This window comes from Miscanthus floridulus, chromosome 14 (assembly GCF_019320115.1).
Source record: "Miscanthus floridulus cultivar M001 chromosome 14, ASM1932011v1, whole genome shotgun sequence".
Lineage (NCBI taxonomy): Eukaryota > Viridiplantae > Streptophyta > Magnoliopsida > Poales > Poaceae > Miscanthus > Miscanthus floridulus.
The window spans coordinates 660,753-671,389 of record NC_089593.1 but is presented as its reverse complement, the minus strand read 5'-3'; the positions used below and the strand labels follow the sequence as shown (position 1 = coordinate 671,389).

General features: G+C 41.8%; 1 protein-coding gene across 7 annotated transcripts; it reads left to right on the top strand.

The window, feature by feature from the left end:
* Positions 1-411: 411 nt before the first annotated feature.
* LOC136502822 (disease resistance protein RGA2-like) lies at positions 412-10,413 on the top strand. Of its 7 annotated transcripts, none has more exons than XM_066498076.1 (11): positions 412-4,858; positions 4,978-5,238; positions 5,517-5,600; positions 5,672-5,778; positions 5,892-6,072; positions 6,164-6,333; positions 7,210-7,498; positions 7,634-7,874; positions 8,014-8,137; positions 8,259-9,437; positions 9,858-10,413. In XM_066498076.1, exon 1 carries the CDS (start codon positions 694-696, stop codon positions 4,813-4,815), a length of 4,122 nt encoding a protein of 1,373 aa, XP_066354173.1. In that variant the 5' UTR covers positions 412-693; the 3' UTR covers positions 4,816-4,858; positions 4,978-5,238; positions 5,517-5,600; positions 5,672-5,778; positions 5,892-6,072; positions 6,164-6,333; positions 7,210-7,498; positions 7,634-7,874; positions 8,014-8,137; positions 8,259-9,437; positions 9,858-10,413. The 7 variants fall into 7 exon arrangements, with proteins under 7 accessions (XP_066354173.1, XP_066354175.1, XP_066354177.1 ...); XM_066498078.1 differs by having other exon boundaries at positions 4,952-5,238; positions 6,231-6,333; XM_066498080.1 differs by having other exon boundaries at positions 4,952-5,238; positions 6,227-6,333.
* Positions 10,414-10,637: the final 224 nt, after the last annotated feature.

Here is a 10,637-nt window from a genome sequence, read left to right as displayed (position 1 = left end):
TTCCCCTGTTCATTTGAGCTTATTCAGAACTACTTTTTCAGGCATGGAACTATGTTTTCCTCTCACAACATTTCAGCATAAGCCAAATTTCAGCATCAGCGAACATGGTGTTTTTCTTCTATAGACCACCCACATAATGTTTCACCTACCTATAGTAAATATTTAATTGGCTATAGGTTACTTTTTAATTACATTGTGATCGCCCCTAAGACAACATATTTACGACCATAGGGTTATTATATACCTCTATTAGTTTATACCTAATTGCACAGCTTATAATAGTTCCAAAGATAATATAATTTTTTTTACTTATCGAGAACTGGGAGGTGCTTGTGCATCTCTTTATAGAGAGGGAGTATTATAAGCATGCATCACATCTCGAATCTGGAATCTTGACAGGAGGGAAAGCCGTGTCACGCTAGGATGGTTTTCAAGTCGCCTCCCCAGGGCCTAGGTGGGCCGGCAAAAGAAAATGTATTTTATTTTATATATAGTCGCGTCGCTGCTACGACAACCTGTGACCGGCCATTCAAGGAACCACCGGTTCCATTGCTTATAAGTGTGCGCACATCCAGCCTTTGCAGCACACTGTCCGTTGCATTGCTAAACGGTCCACTGATCAGTCCACCAACCACTCAAACCAATTTCCTCTGCGGCCAGCCGAATCCATCTCTACCGGTGCCGGTTTAGGAGATGGAGGCGGCTCTCGGAGCGGCGAACTGGATCCTCGACCAAGTCCTCAACAAGCTCTCCGACTACTGGGTGAAAGCCTACGTGTCCAGCACCGAACTCGGCCCCAACCTTGACGAGATCGAAAAAGAGATGCTCTCCACCAGAGGGCTGCTGGACGAGGTCCAGGGGAGGGACCTCACCAACAAACCTGGCCTGCAGGGGCTGCTCGAGAAGCTCGGCAAGACGGCCGACGAGGCTGAGGATGCTCTCGACGAGCTACACTACTTCATCATCCAGGATAAGCTGGACGGGACTCAAGAGGCCACTCCGGACTTGGGCGGTGGCCTCGGCGCCAAAGCTCAGCATGCCCGCCATGCTGCTCGCCACACTTCTGGTAACTGGCTCTCATGCTTCTCTTGTTGCCGTTCAAAAGATGATGTTGCTGCTGCCATGTCTCTTGACCACGGTGGCCATGTTGAAAAGTTGCCATTCAACCGGGTGGAAATGTCCAACAAAATCAAGCAGCTCATAGAGGAGCTGCACTCTAACTGTACTCGTGTCTCTGACTTGCTCAAGATAGTGTCAGGCAGTAACCCTCAGCCACACATGCCTGCCTACACAAGCTCTCAAATCACACAGAGGTTGTTTGGGAGGGATGCCATCTTTCAGAAAACTATAGAGGAGATTATCAGTGTGACACACAGTGGTAAAACCTTGTCTGTTCTTCCTATAGTTGGCCCAGGGGGTATTGGAAAGACTACCTTCACCCAGCACTTAGTCAATGACCCAAGGATTAAGCAATGTTTTCCTGATATTAATGTCTGGATATGTGTATCGACTAATTTTGGCGTGCTTAATCTCACCAAAGAGATCCTGAGCTGCCTACCTGCAACTGATAATGGAGGAAATAAAATACCAAATGAAACTACTGACAACTTAGACCAGCTTCAGAAATCCATCGCAGAGAGGTTGAAATCCAAAAGGTTTCTACTTGTCTTGGATGACATATGGGAATGTAGCAGTACTGAACAGTGGAAAAAACTATTAGCTCCTTTAAAAAAGGGCGAGACCAGTGGCAACATGATTCTTGTCACAACTCGGTTCCCAAAAATTGTAGAAATGGTGAGAAAAGGAACTAATCCAATTGACCTCCGTGGTTTGGATCCTGATGAGTTTTGGAAATTCTTCCAAATATGTGCATTTGGTAGGATCCAAGATGAGCATGGTGATCGAGAGTTAATTGGTATTGCAAAACAAATAGCAGATAAGTTGAAATGCTCCCCACTTGCAGCCAAAACAGTTGGTCGGTTATTGATCAAAAAACCCTATCAGGAACATTGGATGAAAATTCTTGGCAACAAAGAGTGGCTAGAAGAAAAGCATGACAATGATATTATCCCAGCCTTGAAAATTAGCTATGACTACCTTCCCTTCCATCTGAAAAAATGCTTTTCATTTTTGTCCCTTTTCCCCGATGATTATAAGTTTGAGAAGCTTGAGATTATTTGTTTTTGGGATTCAATAGGCATCATAGACTGTACTAGGAAGGGAAAAAAAACTGAGGACGTAGGATCAGATTATTTGGATGAATTATTAGATAATGGTTTTCTTATAAAAGGAGGTGATAATTTTTACGTAATGCATGATTTACTTCATGATCTTTCAAGGATCGTTTCATTTGAAGAATGTGCCTATATCAGTTGTTCTAGTTTTGACGCAAATGAAATCCCAAAAACTGTTCGTTACCTATCCATTTTCATGCATGATACTCATATTCAGAATTTTGATGAAGACATGGGTAAATTGAAGGAAAGGATTGACATTAAAAATTTGCGGAGTTTGATGATTTTTGGAAAATACAGTAGGTTACGCCTAGTCAATATTTTAAGGGATACATTTAAGGAAATAAGAGGTCTTCGTGTTCTATCTATATTCATGAACTCCCATAGTTCCTTGCCACACAACTTTTCAAACCTTGTCCATCTTCGGTACTTAAAACTTATTTCGCCTTATTACTCAAAAGTGTCTTTGCCAAACACAGTGTCTAGGTTTTATCACTTGAAATTTCTAGATGTTAACCGATGGGGAAGTGGTTGTTCTCTGCCTAAGGACATTAGCCGTCTTGAAAATTTACGCCATTTTGTTGCTAAGAAAGATTTTCATTCCAATGTTCCTGAGGTGGGGAAAATGAAGTTTTTACAAGAAATGAAAGAATTCCATGTCAAGAAAGAGAGTTTTGGCTTTGAAATAGGAGAGTTGGGGAAACTAGAAGAACTTGGAGGAGTGCTCAATATACATGGGCTTGAAAATGTAACAACCAGGCAAGAAGCTAAAGAAGCCAAACTGATGGCAAAGAGAAATTTAGTAGAGTTGGGATTACTATGGAATGAGAAGCAAGAGTCCACTGGAGATGATATCCTAGATAGTATCCAGCCACACTCTTATATTAGAAGACTTCGCATTGTAAATCATGGTGGTGTAGTTGGTCCTAGTTGGTTGTGCAGCAACATCATATACATGAAAAACTTGGAGACCCTACATCTAGAGAGCGTGTCATGGGCCAACCTTCCACCTATTGGACAGCTTTATCACCTAAGAAAGCTGAAGCTAAAAAAGATCACTGGGATATCTCATATTGGACCTGACTTCTTCGGTGGCACCACAGAAAAAAGTTTCACACACTTGAAGGAAGTTGAGTTTTGTGATATGCCGGAACTCGTGGAGTGGGTTGGGGGAGCTAACTGTCACCTGTTCTCAAGGCTTGAAAAAATCAGCTGCACTGATTGTCCCATGCTCACTACGCTGCTATTCTCGGGTTGGCCTATTTCTTCTACAGAAGACAACACCATATGGTTCCCTAGTCTTCATGATCTTCACATTTATAGATGCCCAAAGTTGTGCCTTCCTCCCTTGACTCACACTTCGAAGGTATCCCGTATTTATACAGACTGCTTGTCTTATGATCATACTAGCTTGATCATTCGGGAGCCCTATGAATTATTGGTCTTCCACAATCTTGGTGATGTAGAAACGTTGGCAATTTGGAATGCATCATGCTTCTCATTTGTGGATCTTCAAAAGCTACACTCCCTAAGATATATAACGGTCAGTAGATGTGAGGAAACATTTTTGAGAGGACTGGATGATGGTGTTGTGCTCCACGAAGTCCAATCTCTCAAACTGCATCGATTTCCTCTTACCAGAAAATCTTTGTCAGATTTGTTCAAATGTTTCCCAGCTCTTTCTCGTTTGGATGTGTGGGCATCATCAGATGAGGATCATGAGGAAGTGGTACTGCAGTTTCCACCCTCCAGCTCGCTGAGAGATGTCCGCTTCGTTGGGTGTAAGAATCTGATCCTGCCCATGGATGAAGAGGAAGGAGCTGGATTCTGTGGCCTCTCGTCGCTCGAGTCCGTGACCATAATCAATTGTGACAAGCTATTCTCTCGGTGGTCCATGGCAGGAGTTGCATCTCAGACTCAGAGCATCATCTACCCTCTCCCTCCGTGCCTCAAGGAACTCAGCCTTAAGAGTAAGCAAAGCACGCTGCCGATGGCTCTGCTGGCGAATCTCACATCTCTTACCAGTCTACAACTAGTTAATTGCAAGGATATCACAGCGGATGGGTTTGATCCCCTCATCACATCCAACCTCGAGCGTCTGTATGTGTACAATCAAAGAGTTGGTGAGGCTGAGCCATACTCTGTAGCAGCAGATGTACTTGCAGCGGTGGCAAGGACCCAAACAATGCCCGCCGGTTCCTTCCAACTGGTGAGCCTTTATGTGGACAGCATCTCTGCAGTGCTTGTTGCTACCATCTGCAGCCACCTCTCCGCTACCCTCCAGATGTTATACTTCGGTGAGACGCTTCAGCTCCTCACGTCTCTCCAATGCTTGTTGTTCAACAATTGCAGGGCTCTGCAGTCCCTCCCCCAAGGGTTGCATCGCCTTCCTTATCTCCAGGAATTACGTATCTGGGGGACTCAAAAAATCAGATCGCTGCACAAGGAGGGCGTCCCCGATTCACTGCGACTGCTGAGCATAGATAATTGCAGTCCCGAGATTTATGAGGAATGCCAGAAATTAAGGGGAACAAGGCCAGATATAGATGTACGTGCCTTCATTGCTGAGGTGGAAAGCTGAACCTCTGCTTCTGCATGCCTTTCACACCACGCTCAAATCTTCGGTAGGTTAGTTCCAAATTAAAAGAAAACACCTTTTGCTCCTCTATTTATGATTTCATTAAGTGTGCAAACTGATTTTTTTATTTCTTTTGTAGACTGAATTTACGATCTATAATTTCAGCTCCTCACATCTCTCCAAAGCCTGTCGTTTGAAGACTGCAGGGCTCTGCTGGCCCTCCCTTCTCTCCAGGAATTACAAATCATTGCAATTCAAAATATGAGATCGCTGCCCAATCTGATTTATGAGGAATGCCAGAAATTAAAGGGAACAAGGCCAGATATACATACAATTGCCTTCCTTCATTCCTTACGCGGAAAGCTGAATCTCTGCTTCTCCCTGCCTTTCACGCGCTCTAACTCTTCACTGTACATCGATCTGCAGGTTAGTTCCAAATAAAAAAACAGCTTATGCTCTTGGATTTGTGGTTTCAATGACTGTGCAAACCGAACTGTTTTAGTTATTTTTTGCATATAGATATGACCCATTGCCATATGCTTCTGTGTTACAAGTGGATCATATCATGTCCAACTATTTATTTCTTTATCCAACAAATTCAATCTCTCCTACAATTTCAGTTCCTGGATCATATCACTCTCTACCATTTTTCCTGAATATTGCATTATTGCACTGAATCTCATACCGTGAATTGGTACTTTTAGGAGGAAAAGAGAATTGTTTCAATGAATAAAGATCATGGTGCATATGCCTTGTTGATGATACTTTCTAGCAATTTTCCTCTTCAGGTACAATATTGCATCATTGCACCCTTCTTTAGTTTTATTTGAATCTCATGCCGTGAATTGGTACTTTTCAGAAGGACAGAAAACTGGCTCAACAAAGACCATGTATTGTGGCATATCATGAATGGCTGCTGACTGTTTGGTTCCACCTTATTATATTAGACGCCCTAAATCATGACACGTAAGCTACTTTGGTTATCTGAATATCTGATATGCACAATCACCTTGTTTGTATCACAGCACTAGTAGTTGGCCCACAGCACAATGAGATGATATACTGGTTTTCCTTTGCAGGACTCTGCTTCATCATAATGTCACACATCGTTCAAAATCATAAATGAGCCAACCTTGGGTTCTGGCAAACTTTGGCAAGTAAAGCCAAGGGAATTCTTGACAAGGATGGCTTGGCGCCTACGTTTAAGAACTGAAGGAAAGAACAACCATGTAGCAACACGGTGCATCCAGAAAATATCAGGTGAGGCAGCAACTGTATCTGAAGATATTGATAGTCACAAATGAACCTTTTGTGTTTGGCATTGTCTCTCACTTCATTAATATTATTCCAGGCTTTCTTTCCTTGTAATTTCAGGCCCGTAACTCTTGTTAGTTCATTTGAAAACCACCGGAAGACAGGAGATGCGGCATCACGAGTCAGACCTTTGATCATTTGAAAACCACTGAGGCTCTTTCTGATTCTGTCAACCAGCTTAGTGGATTGAACAATAAAAAATGCATTGTAAGTAATGTGTTTTTACTTAACGCATTTGTTTTTGTTTCTTTATTTGTATAAGAGAAATTTTACAATGGTTGGAAAAAAACATGGGTCATCCATTGGGTAAGATGAGACGGTGGAAAAATATAAGGTACCCAACTGAAAGTACCTAGAGGTACCAAACATGTGGCGATAGTACCAAATTAGGTAGGGCTAGTACCAAAAATATGTGGGATAAGATCTATTTTCTATTTTCCATTTTATATTTTATTTTTGAATAAGGGTAAATCCGTCATTTTAGTCCTTTTCCCGTCGAAGCACTGACCATGGAAAGTGTCACGCGCGTGCTATCTCTCGCTGGATGGCCACGGCCACTGGCAGCCGCACTTGCCCGGTCGATTACGTGCTATTCCCAGAGCCTCCCGAGCCGATGCTATCCTTGCTCCTCTTCCCTATGCAGCCGGGCCAGGCTTTCCTCAGCTGCACCATAGTAGTCAGTAACCGTCACAGGTGCCGTGATTAGTAGCGACATGAACACAAGCACCTCCTTTACTCGTACATGGCGGCGGCGGCCCAAACACACCGGATGCCTGAGGTCTTCAGTGCGGGATCAATGGAGATGCGCAACTGAGCGGCGGCACCGGCAGGGGGAGGGGGGGGGGGTCGGAAGTGCCCTATTAAATTTGGGCTGGCAGCGGGGTTATGTCAAGTTTAAGACGGACACAACCTCAATTACTAACATACCCTCTGCAATATATTTCTCAATTAATTACTTAAAAATAGAAAAAGATGAAAGAACCTAGAGGTATTAAGGTACTTTCCCAACCATCATAAAAGATCTATTTCTATAAATGGCATAACCCTGAGCTGTATTGTAAATTGGCTTCCTTTCTTTAACAGGAAGGGCTCACAATTGTGGATAATAAGAAATCCAGCATCATTGAGTTGAGGAAACAAAGAAAATTCAAATTAGAAGGAAACCTGCCAGTTCAAGTTCTCATATGTCGAATTCAGCAGTAGATACACAATAAGGATGATTGCTGTGCCGAGATTTATGAGGAATGCGAGAAATTAAGCGGAACAAGGCCAGATGTAAATATAATTCCCTCCATTACTTGGGCGTGATGCTGAATCTCTGATTCTGCATGCCTTTCACACACTCAACTCTTCAGTGTACATCGATCGGCAGGTTAGTTCCAAATAACGAAACAAGCTTATTCTCCTCAATTTATGGTTTCATTGACTGTGCAAACCGAACTTTTTTTTAAGGCACATATGCCGTTTTGGTGATCTAATATGCACAATCGACTTGTTTGTGTCACAGGAATAGTGGTTGCTTTTGCACGACTCTGCTTCCTCATATGCTGGTTTCCCTTTGCATGACTCTGCTTTATCATACGGTTACACATCGTTCAAAACCATAAATCAGCCCAACCATGGATTGTGCCAAACTTTGGCAAGTAAAAACCATGGGAATTCTCAACGAGGACAGATTGGCACATAATTTTGACGACTAAAGAAAAGCACAGCATCATAGCAACACCGATCCACCCAACAAAGATCAGGTGAGGCATCAAGTGTATCTGAATATCTCAGCATACTGATAGACACAAGTGTACTTCTTGTGTGTGGCGTTGTCTTTCTCTTCAGTATTGTTCCAGGATGCCTTATGTTTAAGGCTCACGCAACCTTTTGTAATTTCAGGTCCCTAACTCTTGTTGGTCATTTGAAAACCACTGGAGGCAGGAGATGCTGCATCACGGATCAAACCGGAGGCTCTTTCTGCTTCAGTCAACCATCTTAGTGGAAGTACAAAAATGCTTTGGAAGTAATGTGTTTTTACTTAATTAACTCTGTACATCTCCTTTTGTTTCTTTATTTCTATCAATGGCATAATCCTATGGAGCTATTTCGTACATTGATGATCCGATGCTTCCTTTGTTTAACAGGAAGGGCTCACAATTGTGGATGATAAGACATCTAGTATCATTGAGGAACAAAGAAAATTCAACTTAGAAGGAAACCTGCCAGTTCAAGTTCTCATATGCCAAATTCAGCAGTAGATACACATACACCCAGCACTCCTGAATCCTGATCTCTCATCATCAACCTGAATCTGCATCTCAGCAGACTGAACTGAACGCTTCTAACGACATGCTTATATCTTGATGACAAATACGATATTATACATCCTCTATGTAGAAAACCAGAGTCCCTTGTTGGGGAACATGCAGACATTTAATGGTCCTTGTAGTCTGATTAGCATCAAAGTTTTTGTTTTCTAATCTTATGAAATTGGGTACAGCATTAGTCTTCAGTACAGATATTTGTATTTTATTTTTTTCTAAAACTACAATGAGAGAGATATTTGTATTATCTACCAAGAAATATTTTTACTTCCTTTGCCCATCTGCTTATTTCCTGTTTCTTTAATTTGCCAATCTATTTATTTCTAGTTCCTTTGCCCATCTACTAAGGGGGTGTTTGGTTCAGCTAGGAGCTCCAAAATCTAGTCCCAGTTAGTCACTTTTTACCCAAACACTATGACTAAATGAGACTAAAAGGGCTTTAGTCCTCTAGCAACTCTAGAGTGACTAAATGGGACTAAACCATTTAGGAGGGACTAAATTTAGCAGCTGCAATCCAAACAGGGCCTAAGTTGTTGACTGTAGTGTAGTTGAGACTCAAGAATTGACAAGGATACCTGCTGAAGTTTCCCAGTGTTTCCTTACGGTTTGTAGCATTATCGAAACATAAGCATCGTGGCCTTATGATTAGCAGAGTAAGCTCTTTTCTCTGAATACAATGAATTAGCAAAACTTTTTTTTCATAAAACACTTTTTTTTGTATTTTCATTATCATTATGACGTTAGATGAATGCTTCGGATAAGTAATGGATTATTCTTTGTACTATCTACCAGAAATGATCCCTTTGTCTTTCCTCCTATAAATTGTTTCAGGTTGCTAATACAATGGCTGCTAAAGCAAAACTTCTACACCGTGAACAGAAATCTTTTAAATCAATATAGATTTTTGCGAAGCAGAGATGTGTTCAGCTAGAAGTATAGAACAAGCTCTTGCTAGAAACAAAGCAGAAAGGGGGAAAAACTGAAGACGTTGATGACTTGGTAATCATCTTTCTATCAAACTTGGTTGTTATCATCTTTAACATCTTTTCATGAATTACATACATCTTGATTTTCAATTCATCAAGAAAATTGAATAGGTGATAATTCATCATCAAACCGATACTACATGTGAATCTTAAGATTAAATAAATTAAATAAGTTGTTGTTAATGCTGATGCCATTTCTGAACACTTGCATGAAAGGGTCAAATTATTAGTACTCTGCTTCTTTTGAAAATTCAGCATTACATAAATTTAGATTCATATGATGAGAAGTTTGATTCCAGTATCTCGTTAAATTGTTGGTACTGTCAGCTTGTTCTTAACAACACCTAAAGAGTATCACTGCATCCCTTGAACTATGTAAATAGAACATGATGTTGTGAACATGATGTCTCTGAACAGCATATTGCTGAAACAGATTTGCATGCATCTGGAGACATTGTTGATCGAAAAATCAAGGCTGGCACAGGAATCCTCAACATATGGCCGTGAAAACTGCGAGATAATAGATTTTCATCAATTCACTACCCACGGCATTATCTCATTGGATGACGACAAAATGGAAGACAGTGAACTAGAAGAAGACAGCAAGCTCATCTACGCTGAAAATGTGCTGCCCGTGGTTGAAGAAAATCCATCAGATGAACAACACCACCCTGTCCTCTCCTGTCCCCTGACCTGAATCTCCGATGGCCATCCCGGACGAACAATCATTGTCCAAGTCCAGCAATTTTCATAATGCCTCAAAGCTAGATGCGTCAGCATCTGACTTAGCTTGACACGTGTGACTTTGCCATCTTGCATGTAACTTGTTCTAAGGCCTTCCTTTGCATGCATATGCCTATATTTGGGTGTACATCTTCCATGGCAAGTAAGGACAGAGTTTTGAAGTCCATTGTTTTCTGCTAATGATTCCAACCCAGCCTTTGTGACGCTGATCAGCAAACATTTTTCAAAGAACCTTCTAAAGGCTAGGGAATTCTTTCCCGCGATTCACCATAGAGCAAGAGGTGTAACCTGCGATAGACGGAACGTGTTCGTAGGCCAACGTTGAGCTGATCAGAAATTGGAGTCGCGTGGTAAGCTTATTAATCGACCTGCTATTTGCCACGGTCTTCACCGATCAACAAGGTAACCAGCAGGACTGCATTTTATTTGCAGCATAGTCTAGCGAAGGCAGCTGCAGCCTGCAGCTAGC

What these genes read in the sequence shown, in the direction of transcription:
- LOC136502822 (XM_066498076.1), top strand. Translation starts at nt 694, where the DNA reads ATGGAGGCGGCTCTCGGAGCGGCGAACTGGATCCTCGACCAAGTCCTC.